At 48.0% G+C, this 23,672-nt stretch overlaps 1 protein-coding gene across 4 annotated transcripts in view; it reads left to right on the top strand.

Moving 5' to 3' along the window:
• Positions 1–23,672, top strand: part of HPS1 (HPS1 biogenesis of lysosomal organelles complex 3 subunit 1) — a 30,655-nt gene that overhangs the window by 4,912 nt on the left and 2,071 nt on the right. The window contains exons 4-19 of one of the 4 annotated variants that reach the window (XM_049855186.1): positions 4,801–4,938; positions 5,158–5,300; positions 6,386–6,494; positions 8,976–9,136; positions 9,596–9,698; positions 10,407–10,505; positions 10,694–10,763; positions 13,561–13,616; positions 14,976–15,143; positions 15,236–15,415; positions 16,719–16,780; positions 17,274–17,408; positions 17,497–17,562; positions 18,630–18,774; positions 21,656–21,769; positions 23,424–23,506. In XM_049855186.1, the coding sequence (XP_049711143.1) occupies positions 4,801–4,938; positions 5,158–5,300; positions 6,386–6,494; positions 8,976–9,136; positions 9,596–9,698; positions 10,407–10,505; positions 10,694–10,763; positions 13,561–13,616; positions 14,976–15,143; positions 15,236–15,415; positions 16,719–16,780; positions 17,274–17,408; positions 17,497–17,562; positions 18,630–18,774; positions 21,656–21,769; positions 23,424–23,506 (1,832 nt within the window). Of the gene's footprint in view, positions 1–4,800; positions 4,939–5,157; positions 5,301–6,385; positions 6,495–8,975; positions 9,137–9,595; positions 9,699–10,406; positions 10,506–10,693; positions 10,764–11,654; positions 11,764–13,560; positions 13,617–14,975; positions 15,144–15,235; positions 15,416–16,718; positions 16,781–17,273; positions 17,409–17,496; positions 17,563–18,629; positions 18,775–21,655; positions 21,770–23,423; positions 23,507–23,672 lie in introns of those variants that run through there. The other 3 variants (XM_049855187.1, XM_049855188.1, XR_007513439.1) reach the window with 3 other exon arrangements.

Here is a 23,672-nt window from a genome sequence, read left to right as displayed (position 1 = left end):
TTAGAAGTTTAGCGTAAGCTTAACACATTAATCTTTTTTAACAGCTTTATTAAGGTATAATGACGTACCATGAACTGTGCATGTTTAAAGTATACAGTGTGATGCTTTGATTTGTGTGTACATGTGTACACACCTGTGAATCCATTGCCATAAGTAATAAAATGTACGTATCCACCATCCCAAAAGTTTGTAATCCCTCCTCCTGCCCCTCCCTTCCGCTCCCAAGCAACCTCTGATCCGCTGTCTGTCCTATAGATTAGTTTGCATTTTTTAGACTTTTTAAAAATTTGTCTTTAACCTTTAATTTTATTGGGAGGAAGGCTAATCTCCATTTGAGAAAAGTTTGAATTGTAGAATATAGTTGGTGAGAATATACACAGCAGAACCTAACACTAATTCTGCAATTTCTGTGTGTCCAAGTCAGTGACATTCATGACATTTTTCAAGTTGTGGAACCATTCTGCCCCTCCTTTTCCACATCGTTCCTGCCCCATTAACAAACTCACTGCCCCCTGAGTTTCCTGTCTAATCTTCCGAGTTGCTACTGTCAGTTTGATCCTGTATAAATAGATCTTAAACGAGCACAGTGCTCAAGGCAGACATTCTTTACTTAAGCTGAACTATTATTTGGTTTTAAGAAGACTTTAGGGGATATTTTTGGGTTAAGGCTTAAAGATTGTCTCAGGGTAATAGTTTCAGGTGTTCATTCAGCCTCCCTGGCTGCAGAAATTTTTAGAGTTTTATATAGATGACATCATATAGTGTGTTCTCATTTTTTTTGTCTGGCGTCTTTCACTCAGCATAATTATTCTGTGGTCCATCCATGTTGTAGCAGGGATCACTAGTTCATTTCTTTTCATTGCTGGGTAGTAGTCCGTTGTATCGCCAGGTATGGTGTGTTTATCCATTTACCTGTTGGAGGACATCTGGGTTGTTGCCAGCTTTGATTATTACACATAAACCACGATGAACATTCGTGTACAAATCTTTGTATGGATGTGTGCTTTCATCTTTCTTGAGTAAATTCCTGGGGGTAGTCTGGATGGTTCATGTCGGTGTATGTTTAACTTTTTAAGAATCTGCCAGACTTTTCCAAAGTGGTTGTATTGTTTTATATTCCACCGGCAGTGTGTGAGCATTCCAGTTCCTCCACATCCTCCCCAACACTTGCTATCAGTCTTTAATTCTAGCTGTTCTAAAAAATGAACTTTGGTTCATTATTTAATTTTTGTAAATGGTATGAGGTATAGACCAAAGGTGTCTAAGGAGCCCTGGTGGTGCAATGGTTAAGTACTTGGCTGCTAACCAAAAGGTCAGCAGTTTGAACCCATTAGCTGTTCTGCAGGAGAAAAGACCTGGCAATCTGCTCATGTAAAGATTACAGCCTAGGAAACCCTACGGAGCAGAATCAACTCAACGAGAATCTCACTGTGTTTTAATTTTCATTTCTTTAATGAGCAGTGATTTTGAACATCTTTTCATGTGCATATTTGTCATCCATATATCTTAATTGGTGAAGTGTCTATTCAGATCTTTTACTCACTTATTATCAGATTGATTTTTTAAAATTATTCTTATTTTACTGTATTGAGTTTTAAGAGTATCTTATATATTTTGGATATAAGTTCTTTGTCTGATATGTGCCTTGCAGATATTTTCTCCTAGTCTGTGGCTTGTCTTTGCATTCTCTTCACAGTGTCTTTCAAAGAGCAGAAATTTTAACTGTGACAAAGTCCAATTTATCCATTTTTTCTTTTATGGATTATGCTGTTGGTGTCGTATCTGACAAATCTTTGCCCAACCCAAGGTCACAAAGATTTTCCTCTAGGTTTCTTCTGGAAGTTTTATTGTTTCAGTTTTTACATTCGGGCTAATGATTTATTTTTATTTAATTTTTGTATATGGTATGAGCTATGGACCAAAGTTTGGTTTTTGTTGTTGTTGTTGTTGGACACCCAGTGTAACACTTTAATATTACAAATCAGAAATAGTTGTCATTTTCACTTACATAATTTCTGCTCTGTATTTTAAGGGAGTAATTTATTTTGATTTTTTTTTTTCTAGATTAATCTTAAATTAAAAAAAAATGTTTTAATGCGGGCTACAGTAGAGAGCTCTTGCCCTTCTGCAGCTGTGGGCTGATTGCCTCTGGATGCCCTTCCTGCTCTGACGGGCCTGACCCTCGGCTGCACCAGCTCCACCCCCACAGGTTGATTCATCAGTGTCATTGATATTTTTGTCATAGTGTTGAGGAGAAAAATGAAATATCAGAGATCATAGACATTCAAGTGTTTTTAGTTAAGCCGAAAAACAAGTGGATCTGTTAGGCTGTCTTAGTTTTCAACAATCAATATACCTAATTTTTAAATTAAGAATTTTAAACTTATTTGAATTCTAAAACTACTCTTTCAACTAGATCAATTTAAGAAGCAAACTATTTGGTGGCTTTTCTGTTCCTCTTTATTAAAAACTGGTGAAGGAATAAACTCCTGATTTTTCAGTTCCCAAATGTCTTGTCTAAAGGAATAAAGCCTTTATTAAAGTTTTGATTTTTACATATACAATACTTACCTTTTTCCTGATTATAATAGGAGTTAATTGTAGAAAATTTGAAAATATAGAGGAATAATTTTTAAATGATCAATAATTCCACTACTTGAAATCTATTAGCTATTTAATATGGTTTCATCAGGTTTTTTTTTTTTTTTTGTACATATTTGGGGTCATTCAACATTTACACTTTTATTTCCTGGTTTTTCCACTTATCATTGTATCAGAAGTTTCCATTTTGTTAAAGATTCTCAGAAGCATAATTCTTAATAGAAGCGTGATATTCCAGCATATGGGTGTATGTACCATCATTTCGTAACCATTTCCCTAATACTGCACAAGTATATTGCCCTGGTGACAGAGTGGTTAAGTGCTCAGCTGCTAACCAAAAGGTCAGCGGTTCAAACCCACCAGCCGTTCTGTGGGAGAAAGATGTGGCAGTCTGCTTCCATAAAAATTACAGTCTTGGAAACCCTGTGGGGCGGTTCTTCTCTGTCTTGTAGGGCTGCTACGAGTCGAAATCAACTTGACGGCAAGGGATCTGGTTTTGTTTGGTTTATATTGCTTCCAGTTTGCTACAACTATTGCTCTGTGCATCAGAATAGAATATTGAGTCATAAGCTGTTCAGACATATTGTACCACTTTATAAATCTACCAAGTAATAGTTAGGATGCCCTTTACACTCTGTCTACATCAGGTATTTTCATCTCCCCCACAAAATCCTTGCTGTACCTCCAGAAGAAGCTACTATCTTTAAAACGAGTTGCCATACACAATCTAGATTTTCAAGTGACTTTTCTGTTAATGCAATTTGTTGGCGACATTTCAAAGAAATTGTAGTATGTGAATAATTCAGCAAACATTTGTTCTCACCCTTATGGAAGGATAGTCATTCAACAAATATTAATTGAGGACTTACTATCTGCCTACCTATATGGATAAAACAGGGAACATAGCAAAGGGAAGACATATAGAAAACTAGATGGCAAGTAAACACCACGAGTTCCAGGACTGACGAATGATCTGAAGAAATGAAGGAGGCTGTGGGAGGGGGAGCGACTGGGGCGGGTGACCCAAGGGTGGCCAGGAAAGGAGGCATCTGCACTAGGACCTGAACAATTGGAATGAACCACAGACCACGTCAGCAAGACACAGACCATGGTTCCTGACTGTGAGAACGCTGGGAAGAAAATTGCCCCTGGCCAGTTGCCTGTTTTTCTTCTTTAGACAAAGTCTTGCTCAGCTCCTTGTAGATTTTATGAGCTCCAAGTTAGAGCTCTGCTTTCTTCGTATTTCATTGACAGCTCCCGAAATGAGTTTGGGGAAGGTCAGCTGTCTCCTTCCTTTCTTGCCTCAGTATTGAAAATCTGAGTTGTAAAAGTTATACTGGCTTTATCCCATTTTTATTCACAATTTTTCTTTTTGTTGTTGTTGTTTTTCTTTATTTGTCCCTTCTTTAGGATGTCAGAGAGAATGGAAGAGGGAAGATGTTATAAAAGTGAACACATGCTCATTAGGAAAAGTTAGAAAACTATAAAATACTGGGGAGGGGAATCACCCATAATCCCTCTCTCCAGAAGCGATAACTTTAACAGTGTTGACTTCCTTAATACTTTTCTATACTTTGTTTTTTTCTATACATTTTTACATACAGAGCATTGACAGCCATTTTTTTTTTAAACTTAACAGTGTATCAGAGGAGTTTTCCATGTCATTGAAAATACTTCAATATTTTAAGTGGCTGTAGACTCGTCCATCATGTAGCTAGACTTATTTAACCATTTCTCTGACACTGAATATTTACACTTTTACAGTTATTTGCTTTATAAAGTACACTTTTTAGTGAACATCTTTGTGCATGAATCATTTTTTCTGTTCAGATTTACTGCAGCAAAGAATGTGGATGTTTTAGGTACTTGGTACATAAAGCAAACTTCCTTAAATTTGGTCAGTTCTATATTAAATGCCCCAACATTTTACTGTGGAACATTGCCCGGTTTCTTAACGTTTTCTTCTCATTTCAGAGCCTGCAGCAGCACAGCTGGCCAGCCCTTCCCGGCCTTTCTAGCCACCACCCACGGTGCTGGGGGCAGTCTCTCTTTGCCACCTTCCCTGTCAGGACAGTGCCACCTACCCAGGCTGGTCTGAGACCACGGGGCCTCTTGATGACAAGGCCTGGGTCTTGTCCATTGCTTTGTCCCCAGTGCCCAGCACACTCTAAGCAGTGTTCTGTTCTTTCCATCTTGCAGCTCCCTGCCCTGGAGGACAGGCTTAGCACCCTCTTTGCCCCCATCATCATCTCCTCTATGACAATGTTGGAGAAGGTCTCAGACACGTACACCTGCTTCTCCACAGAGAATGGCAACTACTTGTATGTCCTTCACCTGGTGAGTGTGTCACTTGAGGCCTGTCTCCCTCTTTCCTCGGCTCCATGAGGAGTCCGCATGCCTCTCCTTTATCTTGGACTTTAGACTCCTTTGGAAGGCAGAAACTGCATCTTATCAGAATCCCCTGGGACCCCAGCCTCTCCTCACTGTCCCCAGGGGGCAGGACAGGTGAAGGAAGGCCTCTGGGGTTGGCTGACATTGGCCTGGCTCTTCCTACAGTTTGGAGAATGCCTGTTCATTGCCATCAATGGAGACCACACGGAGAGTGAGGGGGACCTGCGGCGGAAGCTGTGTGTGCTCAAGTACCTGGTTGAGGTGCACTTCGGGCTGGTGACCATGGACGGCCAGCTTATCCGAAAGGAGTGAGTCCTTGTTGCTGATCCCCTCTGTGTCCTTTGCTGAGCACCCAAGCAGCATGTGCCAGCCTAGGAGAAGCTGCCGTTCCACGCTCTACCCCTGGCTGGGTCCCTGGGTCAGAGAAGCAGAGCTCAAAGAACGTTGGCGATCATTTGGTCTGACCTTGTCATTTTACAGATGGGAAAACTGAGGGTAGAGAAGTTAAATAGCTTGCCCAGGGCCATCCGGCTGGTTGGTGGCTGCACCCAGCCTAGAAACCAGAGCTCAGGACTCCTAGTCCAGTACTCTTTCTGCTCCAACATCAGCCGTCTGTCATCACAGACATTGCTCAGCTAGTCCTCCCCAGTTTCTCAAAGACACTTTAGACCACCTCTCCAGGAAAACGCTTGTCCGTGCACACAATCTGTGAACATTTTTTGAGGGATCAGACCCCTAACACCCTTCTCTGGGCTCACAGTAAAGAACCCAATGAAAGAATGGTGTTCAGAGCATACACTCAGTTGGGAAAGAGCCCAGAAAAGGAGCGCAGTTGAAATGTGGACTCAGAAGAGAGAGATTCATGGTGGGATCAACCCCAGGTCTCAGAATGAATTAGGAAGTTGCAGAGTTGGAAACTTGGGGTCTTTTGAGCTATAGAGACGTGAGCAAGCACCTGTATCAAATTGGCAAACATTTCATGTGTCATTTTAGCCCAGGTAGGTGATAGTTTCAGTGCAGACACTGCAGGTAGTTCAGTATTAGTGATGTCTGCAGTCCTGGGCTTGGCACCAGAAGGGAGAGGTATGGAAAGCTCAGGCATCTTCCTGGCCCTCTGAGGCTGACCTTGTCACCTATGTCTATGTGTGAGGGAGACTGAGAATTTAGTGGTTTGCTAAGGCTCAGACTCCTGGTTCTGTGCCCTTCCCCCTTCACTCCATGGCCAGGACATACACAGCCAGAATTGGGGCCTCTGGTGGCTGTGGGCTCCCCCAGTTATTTGGGCATGTCCATGGGCTCCCCTGGCTCTGTAGGTGATATGGGACTGTAGTCACTTGGGTTGGGGTTGGGAGTGATCAGCTTTCTCATGGTCTCTCTTGCACTCTGCCCCCAGGCTGCGGCCCCAAGACCTGGAGCGGCGTAGCCAGGTATGGGAGCAGTTCCAGAGTCTGCTGTCAACCTACAGCCACCTGCGGGAGCAGGAGCAGTGCTTTGCCGTGGAGGTAGCTACCAGTGCGGGAGCCCTTAGTCCAGGGAAGTGTCAGGTCAGAGGGGGCATCCAGCTTTAAGACCGTATCTTGGGCCCTAATGAGTGAGGACACAGGCCGACCCTGAAATGCCTGCTTTTAAAGAGAGTAGCTCTTTCTGGTGCTTTGGGTACTCTGGTGGGACCTTTCCCAATTAAACAGCTAGATCCTGGATAAAAGGGACTTTTCAGTGCATTTTGGGGGGATTCACAGTAAGTAACAGAAATCTCTGAAAATAGCACCCTCAATCCTACCTCCCTCTCCAGGAAAAAAAAAAAAATTATATTGAGCTGAAACTAGAGTGGACGGCAGTGAATGCAAACGTTGATACTGACACTACAAAGAGAAAACTAAGCCTTAGGCCAGCAGCAGGGTGGGGGAGTGGAACCTGAGACTCCTGCATTAATCCCAGACTCCAGGAGTTAAAGGAGCTGTGAGTCAGATTCACTCCCTGGCTCCCTGTATACACACACAAAAAAAAAACCCAGTGCGGTCCAACTCGTTGCAACCCTATGGTATTGCCAAGGGTATAAATCTCTACGGAAGCAGACTTACCACATCTTTCTCCTGCAGAGCCACTGGTGGTTTCGAACCACTGACCTTTTGGTTAGCAATTGATTGTTTTAACCACTGTGCCACTGGCTCCGGCTCCGTGTGTAGGCAACCACAAATTCTCTCTAGAGCAGTGGTTCTCACACGTCAGTGTGAATCAGAGTCACCTGGAACACTTGTTAAAGTTGCTGGGCCTCACCCTCAGACCTTCTCATTCCGTAGGTCTGGGGTGGGAGCTCTAGAATTTGCATTTCTAACAAGTTCCTAGATAATGCTAATTATGCTGGTCCAGAGAGCACACTTTGAGAATCACTGCTCTAGAGGGCAGGTTAAGATCAAACAAATATTCACAATTAAACTCACAATTAAAGAAGGTCAGATGGACAAGTAAATAAGCCACCATGATTGAGAGCCAACACAATCAGTCACCAACAGATTTGGGCCCTAAGGGGCTCGGTATATCAGAACGACTGGATGTGGAACGTAAAGCAACTGTATGGGACTTCTGAAGACGTAAAGGTGGAACCACAAAAATGAACAAATAATAGGAAACTCCAGAATGGCCAGGCAGATTTGAAAAAGAATGCATATAGATATTTTAGAAGTGAAAAACATAATTGCTAAAATAGAAAGGGTTGAGTTAAACAGCAGCTGGGACATAGCTAAAGAGAAAATTAGTGAACTGGAAAATAGACCTAAAGCCATTCATTCTCATACTCCCCACTCGTTCACTCTTCCGATAAATGTGTAGTACCTACTAGATGTAGGGCACACCAAGCTCTGTGAATTCAGAGTTGGATGAAGACTGATCCTTGCCTTTGAGGTACTTACCAGCTACTGGGGAAGTCAGTACCTATTGGGGAAATCATACATTTATACCGAAAAGTACAATAAAGTATCCTGGGTGCTATGCTAGATTTGTCTTCAAAATTCATGGTGGCACAAAGGATGAAATAGTCATTTCTTTCTTAGGTTATCAGGAAAGGCTTCCTGTAGGAGGTGACTAGTACAGTTAAGATCCAAACTCCTTCATAAACCTAGCTGGTCCTGTAAGACCTGGCCTCTACCTGTCATACTTCAGCTTCATCTCTTGCCTTTCTTTTCCTCACTATGCCTGGCCACATGGGATGTCTTTCCATTTCATGAATGTGCTATGTTTAGCTCCATCCAGTATGATAGTCACTAGTCACATGTGACTATTGAATTTCGAGCCACACTTCATATGTGGCTAGTTTAAATTGAGCTATGCTCTAAATGTAAAATACCAGATTTTTATGATTTAGTACCAAAAAATCTAAAATAATTCATTAATAATACTTTTATATTGTATGTTGAAATAATAATATTTGGGGTATATTAGGTAAAATAAAAAATACATTATTAAAGCTAGTTGTTTCTTTTTACTTTATTAATGTGGTCTAAACAATTTTTAACTACGGATAAGGCTTGCCTTTTGTTTTCATTGGACAGCACTGCTCCAAACTTCCCCCACCTCAGGGCCTTTGCATATGCCGTTGTCTCAACTTGCAGCATTTTCCCTCTCCTTTCTCTGTGGGCTTTCTCATTCTTTACATATCACTTTAAAAGGTCACTTCCTCAGGGACACCTCTTTGACCACTTAACCTGAAGTAGGTTTGTCATTTTTCTCTAGTTCAGTACTGTCTTTCCTATTTAGCACTTGTTGCACTTGGCATTTATCGTGTCTGTTTCCTTGAACAGTATCTGTTCCATCCACTAGAGTCTAGCAACCAGACATTAAGGCCCAGGAAGGTAGGGACCCTCTGGTCTTAGTCTCTCTGGTCCCCACTGGCTGGCAGATAGTGTGAGGTCAGTATGGATTCAGGGCCTGGAGCAAGGAGAGGGTGGTCAGTGATGTGGCTTCCTCTCTCTGCGGTCCTCGGCCAGGCCGTGGAGCGACTGGTCCACCCCCAGCTCTGTGAGCTGTGCATAGAGGCACTGGAGCGGCACGTCATCCAGGCGGTCAACTCCAGCTCCGAGCGGGCCGGTGAGGAGGCCCTGCACGCCTTCCTGCTCGTGCACTCCAAGCTGCTGGCCCTGTACTCCAGGTGAGCCTGGAACCTGGCAGCCTCAGGCCCCCTGGCCTCTCACCCTTGCCCCTCCTATTCCCTCTACCCAAAAGGCACTGCCTCCCCCGCCAAGAAGACCTCGGGTCCCATCTCTTCCAGGAAGCCTTCCCAGATTCTTCAACTCTTCGCCCCGTCTTGGCCTTCTCCCTTTCTCTGAAGCATTTCTTCCTGGAACACTGCCTTAGAATCTAAATTTAAAACTTTCTCAAATGCAGTTACTGGTTCCTATTGATAGATACTTTTTTAACACTAATTTTATTTTAAAAATTGATGGATTAATTGTATTTATACCTTGCCTTTCTCCAAAAAGGATTAAGTTGCCTGACTTAATTTGTAACCTCCTTGGGGATAGGGATCTTGCCTTAGATTCCTTACCCCCTCTGCTCCTGACCACTGCCACCTCGCACTTGTGACTCCCTGCCTATTCTGACTCCACAGCCAGAGCGCGAGCTCACTGCGCCCCGCAGATCTGCTGGCCCTCATTCTCCTGGTGCAGGACCTGTACCCCAGCGAGAGCACGGCGGAGGCTGACGACACTCAGGTCTCGGGGAGTCCCTGGGCGGTGGAGGCCGTAAGGGAGACAGCTCAGAAAGCCAGCCTGGAAAGTGGAGAGCAGGCTCCTGGGGGGCTGTGGTTTCCAACTCACAATTCTGGGTGTGTGGTGGGGCACAGCTTTTTCCCTGTGCTATCAGATGTAAGGGGGATTCTGGAATGCAGATGGCATAGTGGCTAAAAGTGCAGATTTGGGGAGTCAGACAATCCTAGTTTGAAACCCAGCTTCCCCACTTAGCTGGCAGTGTGATCTGGGCAAGCCCTTGCCCCTCTGAGCCTCAGGTCCCTTATCTGTTCCATGGGAATAATGGCAGCATCTCCCTCTCAGTGTTGTCGTGAGGGGTAAAGGGGACAATTCACAGAGAGCCTGACAGTGCCTGGGATGTAGTGAGAGCACTCAGTGTGAGCCACCACCTTTGCCATTGTCTTCTTTGTCAGTTATAGTGGAATCAGAAATCCCAGTGTACTGGAATTTCAGGAATCTCGGTGGTTCTGGAGAAGGAATAGACCACCTAGGGTTGAAAAGCCCTGGAAAGTGAGGACCGCGCCCAGGGCCATGCAGTGGAGCAGGGTGGAGGGTGTGAAGGGCCCTGCCAGCCCTTCTCTGAGGGCTTCTCTGTGAAATGCTAGAAGGCCCAGGGCCCATGTGGAGAGGCCAGGTAGAGTGCCTGACAAGGGTCTCCCTGCCTCATCACAGCCTTCCCCACAAAGGCCCCGGAGCAGCCAGAACATTCCAGTGCAGCAGCCCTGGAGCCCTGGCTCCACGCGCCCGGCCAGGAGGAGCTCTGCAGAGACGGTGTGTGCTATGTGCTGTGCACTGTGTGCTGTGCGCTGTGTGCCATGCGCTGTGTGCCGCGTGCTGTGCGGGAGAAGGAACGACCTGCCTCGCCTGTGTGGCCAGGCCTTTTCCAGGAAGGCGGGGGCTGGGCCAACCGGGCCGTCCTCTCCAAACCCCCAGCCTGAGCTGCCCTCTTCACCCTCTAGGAGACAGACAGCTTCTCTCTCCCTGAGGAGTACTTCACACCAGCTCCCTCACCTGGTGAGCAGAGCTCAGGTGAGTCCTGGGGGGCCGGAGGCAAGGTGGGCCAGATGCCAGTCAGCCCCAGGGTCTGTCTTGGGGTTCAGTGGACCTGCATACCTGCTCAGGTCCTGAGCACAGACACCCAAATTCTGCAGGGTTTTTTCTCCCCGGAGCATAGGACGCTGATTCCAGCTTCCTCTCAGTCTCCCCTGCTAGCTCCAGCCTGGGCTCAAGGACTGTTAAAACCACTCAGATGTTTCCTAAGGCTTTTTATGACAAATCAGTTTCATTTTAAAATTCATCTGTCACGTGTATATCTCTGTCTCATCTTTCTTTTTGTGATTAATAGGTAAAATGAATAATTATTTAATTTAAAGTGCGTTATTTAAAATATGAATATCCAATCTCTATAGTTTATACCTTAGGAGCCATGGCAGCACAGTGGTTATGTGCTCGGCTGCTCACCAAAAGGGCGGCATTTCAAACCCACCAGCTGCTTCTGCGGGAGAAAGATGTGGCAGTCTGCTTCTGTAAAGATTTACAGCCTTGGAAACCCTATGGGGCAGTGCTACTCTGTCCTATAGGATTGCTATGAGTCAGAATCCACTCAGCAGCATTGGGGTACAGTTTATACCTTACCTGTTTTTCCAAAGTGTGTGGGTAAACAATAAAAAGAAATTAAAATATATAGATAATGTTATTAACAAAAAAACAATGTTGCATAGACAAATAGCTAAGCCAAAACCCAGACTACTCTAGTCACCATGAATGAGCATGACGTTTAGCCCTGAGCTTCTTGGGAGAAAGAACGGAGTGTGTGGTTTGCATCATCTAGGAGGAGGAAGAAGGCTGGGGTTGTACGAGGAGCAGCACCTTGGGGGCTGAGTTTTGAGAGGAATTTACCACGTGTCCTCCTTAACCCAGTGGGTCTCAGCCATGGCGGCACGTTGGAATCACCTGGACAGCTTCAGCCATATCAGTTACACTTGCCGCACTGGGGCCCGGGTGTGAATACTCCTGAACACTCCCCCAGGTGAGTCCAGTGTGCACCCAGGGTGGGACCCACCTCTCTGCACAGATTTGGGCTGGAGCTGCAGTTGGACTCACCTGGGGAGCTTTCAAAATACTGAAGCTGGGCCTGTGCCCAGAGATTCTGACTTAATTGGTCTGGGGTGTGGCCTGGGCATCACGAGTTTTAAAAGGCCCACATGCAATTCTCATGTGCAGCGAAGGTGCGGCCATTGGATGGGCTTCAAGGAGCCCGGGGTCCCCTGAGATTGCTCGCCATCTCGTACATGCTTGCCCCGAGCTTTCCTCCGATTCTCCAAGCGCTCTGTGAGCCCAAAGCACAGTGCATTCGGGTGATCTCTGAAGTTTCTTCTTCTTCTTACCACTCCCTTCCCTCATTCATCACCATCATCCTCTGCCCCCATCTCTTGGTGGTTAGTTTCCTCTGCCTATGAGTTGTAAATAATGCCAAAACTCACAACTTAGAAATGGTGGGAGTTGCACTCATCCATTTGTAAATCAGGTGTTTGAGACTCAGGAACACGTTTCCCTTGAGAAACATGGTCATAAATGATGATTATTTGCCACAAAACATAAGAGAACAATATTATTACAGGCATACTATGTAGTGGGTTCAGTAGGTTTTTGTGAGCTATCCAAAAAAATACCCAAATCCATTGCCGTCAAGTAGAACTGCCCCATAGGGTTTCCAAGGAGCAGCTGGTGAGCTGTAGTTGGAGAGAAAGCTAGCACAGTTCCTAGCATGTAGTGGAGCCCTGATGGCGCAGTGGTTAAGGGCTCGGCCGCTAACCAAAAGGTCAGCAGTTGAAATCCACCAGTTGCTCCTTGAAAACCCTATGGGGCAGTTCTACTCTGTTCTGTAGGGTCGGTATAAATCAGAACTGAATCTGTGGCACCTAATAACAATAGCAGGTGCTTAGTAAAAGTTTGCTAACTGAATAGATTAACGGGGGGATGTAGGCTGTGTGCTGCCTCCTAGGCGCTCCTCTGTTATACCTCCACTATGGAGCCCCTGAAGGAGCCCTGGTGGCACAGTGGTTTACTGCTCGGCTGCTAACTGAAAGGTTGGTGGTTTGAACCCACTAGCCTCTCCATGGGAGAAAGATACGGCAGTCTGTTCCTGTAAAGATTTGCAGCCTTGAAGCAGTTCTGCCCTCTCCTGTAGGGTCGCTATGAGTCAGAATCAGCTCAGTGGCAGTGAGTATGGGATGGAGTCCCTGGGTGGTACAAATGGTTAACACACCCGACTGCTAACCAAAAGGTTGGAGGTTGGATCCCACCCAGAGGTGCCTTGGAAGAAAGGCCTGGTGATCTGTTTCTGAAAAATCAGCCATGGAAAACCATATGGAGCACAGTTTTCCTCTGACACACATGGCATCACCATGAGTCAGAATCAACCCAACGGCAACTGGTACTATAGCCAGGGAGGGACTCAAAGGAATAGAGAGGACAGGAATAGGGAGGAGATTAAAGGGGTTAACACAGGGGCACTGAGGGAAATGGTGGTACCACAACCCTCACCCCTGTTTCCGGTTACATCTTCAGGAGCTCCGTTCCCAGCGCCTGGCTCTGGGGGAAGCTTTTCTTTCCCAGACCCAGGCTGCTTTGCCCATGGCTACTACGTACTGTAGAGTTTTCCAGTGCTTGCCAGCTGGGCGCAGGATGAGCAGGGGATGTGCTGCACCTTCCCACACTGAAGGGCCTCTGCCCCTGCCTGGTGCTTCAGGACTGGCTGACAGGCCCGTCTGTCTCCAGCCCTCCCCTTCTGGCTTCCCACTATTTATATTGTCATTGCCTGCAGGTAGCACTGTCTGGCTGGATGAGGGCACCCCACCCACTGACGCCTCCCAGATCCAGGTGAGTGTCTCCTGGGGGAAGGGGAGCACTGGGGACTTAGGGCTTCACCTCTACCAGGGCCAGCCTCACCCTGACCCTCAGGGTCGGCCACGGCAGGGGTAAGGGATGCATGAAGGGTGACTACCCCGTACCCTCCCCCAGGCCTCGGGCCTCAAATCTTGATAAATCCCACCCTCCTCTTTATATTTAAGAGTGAGAGAGAGTCCAGCTTAATCTTTAATGTTTTTGTAAATGAGAAAGTAAATGCATTCATTGTAGAAAAATTAGAAAATACAGAAGTGTGGAAAAGAATAAAAATCCCTCTCAGTCCCACCCCTAGATGTTAACTACTGTGAATATTTTTGGGGTGTTTTGTGTTTCCTTCTAATCTATTTTCCTATTATTTTATATGTACATATATACTCTTTTGGAAACTCTGATGGCGTAGTGGTTAAGTGCCACGGCTTGTAACCAAGAGGTCAGCAGTTCGAATTCGCCAGGCGCTCCTTGGAAACTCTGTGGGGCAGTTCTACTCTGTCCTGTAGGGTCGCTGTGAGTCAGAATCGACTCCACGGCAGTGGGTTTTTATATACTCTTTTTTCACCAAATTTGAACCATAATGAAATTCATTATACTTTTTTCTTTAATCGTTTTTCCACTTACTAAGCATTCAACAGCATGGTTGTGCGATAGCCCATCCCATGGGTATGTGATTTTTTCAGCAACCCCCTGGAGCTGACTAGGACATTGTCTTCAGTTTTTACTGTTAAACTTCCGAGACATACAGAAATGTTTGTGCCATCCTTAATGATTTCCTTTCTCTTATTTTTCCCGCTAAAGGCTTTCTTACTAGAGCCCTCCCTAAGGCTGGAGTGTTGCTCATTTAGGCACTTATGCCTCAGTTTCCCCACCTGGACAATTCGAATGGCTGCCAGATGTTCTGAGAGTGACTGAAACAAACGAAAGAACATTGTTTAACTTTAAATAAATGTTAAATACCTTCACCTAATTGAAGGCATGATGAGGGTGTCTCATCTTCCCATTCCACCACTGTCTGTTTTTTCTGCCTTTTGGGTCCCTTCTTTACCACCCCACCCCAGCTCCTATACCCTGTCCCACTCAGCATCCACTCCTGACCCTGAGGCAGAAAGGCTTAGAGGAAGCTGAAAGAGACAGCAGCAGAGCTGGAGCTCCTAGGGCGGTTGCAGCAGAGTATAGGGACTGAAGACCTGGGATTCTCTGGAGTAAAAATCTGCGTTCCTTCATGGTTCACAGGGAGGACAGCAAATGGGCAACTGTGGGTGGGTCTAGCGTGGAGAGAGACCGGGCAGCCCTTCCTTCCCTACCTGCCATTCCTTTACACCTCATTCCTCCTTGTAGGTAGCCGAAGACACTCTGCAGATGCTAGTTCCTCACTCCCCAGTGGCATCTAGCCCCAGAAGGATCTTCCTGGATGCCAACATAAAAGAGAGCTACTACCCCTTGGTGCCCCACACCCTGTACTGCCTGCCCCTGTGGCCGGGCATCAACATGGTGCTCCTGACCAAGGTACCAGGACCTTCAACCTGCCCTGGTGACCCCAGGGCCTAACGCCTTCTCCACTGGCTGTCCCATCCCACCTAACTCTGCTTTCTCCCTAGAGCCCCAGCACCCCCCTGGCCCTGGTCCTGTACAAGCTGCTGGATGGGTTTTCCCTGGTGGAGAAGAAGCTGAAGGAGGGGAAGGAGGCTGGAGGTGCCCTGCGGTCCCACCCCCTCATGGCAGACCTGCGCCAAAGGATGGACAAGTTTGTCAAGAATCGAGGGGGCCAGGAGATTCAGGTGAGACCTGGCTCCTGGGATGTGCCCAGCCTTGGAGGAGAAGAGGCAGTGGTGGGGCAGCAGGGCAGTCAGTCCACCGGATGAGGGCCAGAGATTCCAGGCACTGTCTCTGCTCCATCACTGATTTCTGAGCCCATCATCCCCTTTCTGAGAAGATAATAACAAAAGCTTACGTTATTGTTGTTAGTGGCCGTCAACTTTTAGGTTAGCAGCCGAGCACAAACCATTTGTGCCACCTAGACTGCAGAACATTTTCACATGAGTTTGCCAGAACACGAATTATAATTTCCATTTTATAGATGAGGAAACAGGCTTAGACAAATCATGCCTTGGCTAAGACTACTCAGCTCATGAACTGTGGGGCCAGAACCTGAATCCTGTCTTGGGCCCTAGGCCACCGCACCCGACGCCAAGTGTCCACCTGTGGTATGGCCAGTGCACCGGGGCATGGGGAGAACACAGACACACAAGGCAGAGATAGCCTCTGGCAGAGACAGAGACAGAGGAGGTAACACCAAGAGGCAGAGATAGCCCCCAGGCCGGGAGCTCAGAGCCAGTGAGGAGGTGAGACCAGAAGGCGGAGCAGCACATGAGCAGTAGAAAACAGTATGTCACAGCACAATCATATCAAAGCCTAGAACCAAGTCCAGAGAGCAGGAGGCCGACCACCCGGGTCTCAGCAGCTGGGGGCAGTGTTATGCATCTGACAGGGCTTGGGTCTGCTTGAGGAACTGTGAATTCCAATGGCTGCAGTACAGGCTGGTCTGAAATGAGCGGAAGGATTGGAGGAGGGAGATAAGCAGTGAACCCCGAGGCCTTCCCGGGTCTCCTTTCTTGAGAAGCCAGGCAGCTCAGTGTTTTGCAGGGCCTCGGGGCATTGCTCACGCAAAGTTCTCATCCTCTAAGGTGATCCCGCTCAGGCAGGCACTTAATGAGGTAGCTGCTCCCCACCCTGCATCCCAGCCCTCTGCCCCATGCTCGCCCTCCATGGAGGCACTTCCCGCTTCACCCTGACCTTATGATCTTCTAGACAGAGAGCCCCAGTGTCTAGCACAGAGCTGGGCACCCAGGAATTGCTCTTTAAATAAGAGCAGTAAGAGTGACTAGTATACCATGTGCAGCAGTGGGCAGTGTGTTGATGGGCCTGCTGGAGAGGCCAGCGTGGGCAGAATGAAGGCAGACTCATGCCAAGCCTGCTGCTGAAGCCACGAGTGCCTGCTCAGCCCTGGCATGGGAAGGGGTCTCCCCAGGGCCTTACTGCTGGAGCATCTTCAGGCAGCCACCCTGTCACCTGTCCTCACAGAGCACCTGGCAGGAGTTTAAGACCAAGGCCTTCTCCAGAAGTGAGCCAGGATCATCCTGGGAGTAAGTAGAGGCCCTGAGGACAAGGGGTATGTCCTTTGGACCGAGGGTCTGTTTTCCAGAGACACCAACTTTCCCCACACCCAGAGGGAGAGAATGCTCTGAAAGGAGTTTATGTGTGAGGAGGGGCCCAGGGGTGCTGAGAGCCCAGCCTGCAGGGTGGAGGGGTGTGGGAAGCTGAGGGGTCTGAGGAGCCAGGATTGAGGGCCCAGCACTGCAGAAGAGAAAGACCTGCTTTAGCGCTGAGTTGGGTGCAGCCCGAGCAAGGCACTGCCCCTCCTTTATCCTAAAGTAATGAGGTGGCAAGGAGCTGTCATTCCACACGCGTGGAGCACCATGCTGGGAAAAATGAGGAGCTCCTTCTCAGTCTACTCAGGAACGTGGTGCTTGATCAGCTCTGTCTCGTGGTGCAGGAGCAGAGGGTGGCCACGTCATGGGGATGGGTGTACTCCCAGGCCTTGTCCCCCTGTCTGTGACGCTCTCACCCCCGGGCCAGGCTGCTCCAGGCGTGCGGGAAGGTGAAGCAGCAGCTCTGCGCCATCTACCGCCTCAGCTTCCTGAGCACAGCACCGAGCCGGGGCGGCCCCCACCTGCCCCAGCACCTCCAGGACCAAGCCCAGAAGCTCATGCAGTAAGTAGGGTGTGCCCACCCGACCGCCTGTGGCAGCATCAGGGACACAGCTGATGGTGGCCTGTGCTTCTCCTGCTTGCCTCGGCAGAGAAAAGCTGGCAGACTGGAAGGACTTTTTGTTGGTGAAGAGCCAGCGGAACATCACCATGGTGTCATATCCTGCTGCCTGAGCCCCAAGCCCGCCCAGGGAAGCTGCAGCTTCTGGGTGTCCCTTCCACCTGCTCTTTCTGAAGGACCTCAGGGACTCAGGGAAGGGAGAATACATGCTCCACCCCCTCAGCTTTTCTCGGAAGCAGACTAACAGAGGCTAGTGTCCCAGGAGCCTTGTCTGTAGGAATGCTCCAAGGCTGGTGTCAGAAGTCCCTGCTGTCCCAGAGGTAATGCATAAAAGCCTTGGCGGCCCCTTATGTCAGTGTTTCCCAACCAGCAGAAAGGTAACTGGCCTTGCTTGAGGTGGTGGTGGGCTTCCTGCAGCCTGGGGGCTTGAGAGCCATTCCTTCCTAGAGCAGCGCTGTGTACGTGCCAAAGCTCTGGAAGCCCTGTGGTGAATAGGCTTATCCTGTTCGTAAAACCATTGCCAAGCTTATTGGACCCTTTTATTCTGGAATGCTAGTTTTATTTAATACTAATTTTCTGTGGAACTTTCTGTGAAGCGGCTTTTCCTGTATTCAGATCTCTAAAGGGTCAGGCCTCAAGTCCCCTGTGAGTTGTGTCTTCAGTAGGGCAGGCGAAAGGGATGCCAGAGGCCTCTTACGCCATCAGCCACTGCCCTTCCGTGGGTGTCTGCTCCCCCCTCAGATGAAAGCCTTCTGACCTCTCGAGATGAAGGGTAGCGATGAACAAATTGTGGTGAGATGTGGAGGTTGGGCGGCCTGCCAGGCTCACTCATTAGCTATGTGGCTCTGCTGTCCCATCAGACTCAGTGTGTACGATTCAAGCTCATCCCACATTCCTGCAGAGTCCAGAACTGCCTGTGTTAAGTGTGCAGATGTCAAGAATCTATTGCACTTAGGTCTTAGAACTTCCTGAAGCTGCGAAGTTGGGAGATAGAGAGCAGGGAGGCTGGGCAGTTGGGTGGAATGGAACCCTATGGGGAAGGGCAAGCGTGGCACGCCTGGCTCTTCTGATCCCACTGCCTAGCATGGCTGGCAGCCTAAAACAAGGACAGAGACACGCTCTTCCTGGTTCCTGGCTTCATAAGCACCTTAACTCAGACCTCACCTACCTGGAAGACTTCCCAGGCTTGGTGCATTTCATCTATGTGGACCGTACGACTGGGCAGATGGTGGCTCCTTCCCTCAGCACTGATGACAAGACTGCTTCAGAGCTGGGCAAGGGGCCCCTGGCTGCCTTCGTCAAAACCAAGGTAACCTCTCCCCTTGCTGGGCCCTCTTCACTACCTAGCAGATGGGATGTGGTGAGCTACCCTAGAAGAACTAGCCGTTCTCTGGGTTCCCAGGAGGCTCTGATCACACCCACATTAACCCTTGCTACACTCTTCTCTCATCGTGTGCATCCAGTCAGACTGTGAGCACCTTGGGAATAGCAGCTATATTCTTGGCCCTCGGGGCACAGTACCCAGGGCCCAGTGAGCCTCAGTGGAGGTTAACAATGTGTCTGGGATTGGCAGAGTGGTCAGGGAGGGAGGTCAGAGGAGGAAACGGCCAGTGCCCAGCATAGTGCCTGGCATAAATAAATGCTCAATGAAATTTCATAGAATTAACTAAAATGGAAAGAAGAAATTGCTTTGGGTATCAGAATTTAAAACTAAGTGGTTTCTACTAAAGAAGTCTTCTCGGGGCGGGGGGGGCTACTCTCCTAATTTAACTTCATGGCAAAATAGTGGCAGAGGGGCCTCTGTCACTGTTTCAAAAACTACATATAACTGTATATACATTGTATATATATGTAAATACCCGTTGCCATCAAGTCAATTCCGACTCATAACAACCCTATAGGACAGAGTAGAACTGCCCCCTAGGGCATTATAAGGAGCTCTGGTGGAATAGTAGTTAAGTACTTAGCTGCTAACTGAAAGGTAGGCGGTTTGAACCCACGAGCTGCTCCATGGGAGAAAGATGTGGCAGTCTGCTTCTATAAAAATTATAGCCTTGGAAACCCTATGGGGCAGTTCTCCTCTGTCCTATAGGGTCACTGAGTTGGAATTGACTTGACAGTAATAGGCTATATGTATGTATATACGCATGTGTATGGGTTGTGTGTATATGTAACTATGTATATGCATACATATATATATGTAGCTCTGATGGTGCAATGGTTAAACACTTGACTGTTAACCAAAAGGTTGCCAATTCAGACCCACCCAGTCGCTCCATGTGGTGATCTGCTTCTGTAAAGATTCCAGCCTAGAAAACCCTATGGAGCAGTTCTAGTCCGTCACACAGGTTGCTATGAGTTGAAATCAGCTCAGCAGCACCCACCACGCCGTATATGTATGTCCACATACACACATACAGCGAAACCTGTGAGAGCCAGAACTTGATGGAACAGCCTTGTTTTTCTGGGTCTTCTAAGTCTTCCGCCTCTGACAGGGTGTAGCAGTCTTAGCCACTTTTCTGTTGCTCCCCATTAGTGGAAAATACATAAATATTTTAGTTTTCCTTCTTTGACAGTTTTCTACCTTACACAGGTTCCAGCTCTCACAGGTTTTAACATATATATGTTGTTATTAAGTATTGTTAGGTTACATATTCGTAATTACTATATATATTTTTTCAAATACAGTATATCATTATGGTTGAAGTAAGACAAGTGACAGATGGCCCGTGTCTGAAGCCCAGCTCTGCCTCTCACTAGCCATGTGGCCTTGAGCATTGTTTAGTCTAAATTTCAGTTTCCTCATCGGAAAAAGGGGGTAATAACACTGTTTGCACCATAGAATGATTGTGAAGATTACAAGCGATGGTGTCTGTAAGATATTTGAGCACAGTGTGGGGGCACGTAATACAGATACCGTTCATGGAACACCTGCTGCACCATTGTCATCTTCTCTCCCCTTCTCCGGTGGTCGCATTGTGGTCCTGGCCCCTTTCTCTTCATTGCCTTTCTGTGCACAGATCCCTGTAGTTGAGGTCATCCTACATACGCAGTTGTGTTTACCGCATTTTCACCTCACATCGTATCAGGCATTTCCTCATAACATTAATTCTTTATGAACAGGATTGTTAACAGCTCCATAATAGTCCATCAGGTGAATGTAGCGTAATTCGCTTGACCATTTCCCAGTGCTGAGCACTTCGCTGTCTCCAGCCCTCACTGGGATAAATCACTCAGCAGCACACACCTTTGTGCAGCCATCTTTGCCCTCATTTCTGATTATTTCCCCAGTATGGATTCCCAGAAATGGAATTACTTAGTCAGATGGGAGGAATGGTTTTAAGGTTACTAATGCATGTTGTCAAATTGATTTCCTGAAAAGTCTAGCAAACCCATGTATCTGTTGCCAGATTTAATTAGATACTACCTTATGATCAGGTGTGGCAGGAATCCTGCCTCCCTTCCACTAAGCTTTTTGACAAGAGGCTCACCCGCCTGCTCCTGGCCCCTGGGAAAGGGGGAAAGCCTGAGCAGCCCCTGCTGCCTTCTCTTGGGCAGTTCACAGGCAGCATGGGGTAGGCATGGGGGCTGCATTAGGGAAGAGAAGGGAGGGGAGGGGATCCAAGACACCTTCTCCCAAGGGTCACCACCAGCCTTGGTGTGGCCTAGCTTGGACCTCACCCCTGGAGCAGGAGACATGCCTCCACATTCAAACACAGTTTACCAGTACCTTCCTGGCATGGAACTGGAGGTGATCCTGGATAGCCGGAGGGGTCTCCAGGTGGCCACACCTTAATCTCCTATGGTGTTAGTTAAGAAAGCCCCTGGCCACTTTGTGGCCTGAATGATTGGTTTACTAATTTATGGCTCGAGTGTAGCACATTAAAGTTATATAAAGCATCTCTACATAGATTTTTTCCTCCATTGAGTCTGTGGAGGGTAGTCCATTCATCTGCACAGCAAAGATTTATCTCAAGCTCCTACTCTGAGCTAAGGCAGTGCCCCAGGCACTAAGGATGCAGATGAGCGAGAAAGGCCAGTGGCCTCAGGGAGCTCCTCACCCACGTGTTTTCTTCCTTCCCATCAGTCTCAGGGATGGGAGCCCAGCCTGCCCCTGTAATAGGGAGTGGGCCGTCCAGGCAGACCAGCCATGGGACGAGGGGTGAGCACTCTCTCCTTCCTTTCCCCAGGTCTGGTCTCTGATCCGGCTGGCACGCAGATACCTCCAGAAGGGCTATACCACGCTGCTGTTCCGGGAGGGGGACTTCTACTGCTCCTACTTCCTGTGGTTCGAGAATGAGATGGTGGGTGCAGCCGGGTCCCAGGGCAGAATACACCTGCAGTGGTTTCCTTTCTTGTAACTCCTGGCTTCTGTCTTCTGAATTGTGTCAGGCTATCTCTTAGCCTCTTCTCGTCCCTGGCAGAAGGAAGGACAGGTAAACACAGCTGGTTGGGACCCAGAACTCACAGGTCCCATTCTCACGTGGGCCATTGAGCTTTGCTTTGTGATCCCTTCACCCAGCTGCCTGACAAAATCATGCCGTTATTCAAGGCAGCGTCCAGGTAGACGTGTGAACTGGTCAACGGATGCCCCGGTGGGAGAAAGAACACCCAAATCATGCGCTTCATGAGTAATGCAACACTGGCAGTTCATACATAAGCCACAGCACACTGCCATTCCTGTTGTGCAGCTGGATAAGCCAAGGTGCAGGGCAGTTAGCCAGCCTGTCCACGGAGGAACAGTACGGCTCAGGTCTCTTGCCTCGTGTCCCTGTACTTCTTTCTCTAGACTTCACCATTCTTAACAGTGTAAACATAGGTAATGGGGGGTTACTCTCATGTCCTCTCTCTCTCTGTTTTCTCCTCTGTTGTCCCTTCAGCTCTCTGTTCTGCTTTCTAAGGATCATACCTTGTACCCCTCACGTTCTACTGGTTCCTCATGTCCCTCCCTCTCCCCTCCCCCCCGCCATGCCCAGTGCTCTTCTCTGCTCTTGGCAGCAAGCCTTCCTTCACTTCACCCTGAGGGTGACCACCCACCCTTTCCATAGTGTTGTGTCATTATCGGAGTCTTTAATGGCTGTCCTCTCATTTGATTCTCACACTGACCTCCCAAAATGGTTGGTGAAGGTATTATTGTCCCCATTTTACAGACACTGATAGGGAGGTCAGACGTCCTGGCCAGGGCCACAGAGCTCATGGTGATAAAACAAGAACTTGAGCTTGGCTTTCCTGACCTTCAGGCCTCCAATCTTTCCATTGCACCAGCTCTTCCCAAGTCCCCGGGATATGTGTATGACAGAAGTGCTAGAAAGTTCCTTTGACCTTTTCCTTGGGGTAGAACGAACTAGGCTGTGGGGTGGGGAGGCTTGGTTTGAATGCTGGCCACACCACTGTGCAGCCATGGATAAGCTGCTTACTACTGCTGAGGCCACCTCACCTGCAGTGCTCGTGTAGCTGCCTGGTGAGTGTTAGGTGAGAGCACTTGTAGGAGCCACGGTCGTGCCCGACGCACAGCAGATGCTCAGCAGGTCTTACTCCCCACCCCCACTTTGTTCTACCACGGGAATTCCCATTTCTTTCAAAGCAAAAACCTGGGCCTCTTGATAACGCTTTGCTGTCCCAGAAGCGCTACCCAAAGCCTCCCTGTGTCACCCTCCAGGTGACCTCCACAGAGGTGCAGCTTTTGGCCCAGGTCCACTCATGATAATGAGAGCTGACATCTTCTTTAGACTTACCACGTGCCAGGCACGGTGCTTGAAGCTTTGTACCTATTATCCCCAGTGTTCCTGAGCTACTTATTATTACTCCCACTTCACAGATGAGAAAACAAGGTAAACAGAGGCCCCTCGTTTTTCCAAGCACACAGCAGGGCTGAGCCGGTGTGTCCGACTCACAGTAACGTTTTCTCCACCACACCCACGGCCTCCCCATTCTTACAACCTCTTCCTCCTTCCTCAGGGCTACAAACTGCAGATAATTGAGGTGCCTGTCCTTTCTGATGACTCGGTTCCCATCGGCATGCTGGGCGTAGACTATTACAGGTGACACCAATCTAGAGGGCCTTTGGGTACCACGGGTGCATCCCATGCTGGGTTGTAAGTACCAGCCTGCCTTAGAGGGCAGCTCCTCCCATCAGTAATGCCCCACCCCAGGAAGCCAGAATCCCACCTTCGAAGTTCCTCATAGCCTGTTTGAACGTTCTGTGAG

This window comes from Elephas maximus, chromosome 16, assembly GCF_024166365.1.
Source record: "Elephas maximus indicus isolate mEleMax1 chromosome 16, mEleMax1 primary haplotype, whole genome shotgun sequence".
NCBI classification, from domain to species: domain Eukaryota; kingdom Metazoa; phylum Chordata; class Mammalia; order Proboscidea; family Elephantidae; genus Elephas; species Elephas maximus.
The sequence above is the reverse complement of the archived record's forward strand: the minus strand, read 5'-3'. Positions and strand labels throughout refer to the sequence as shown.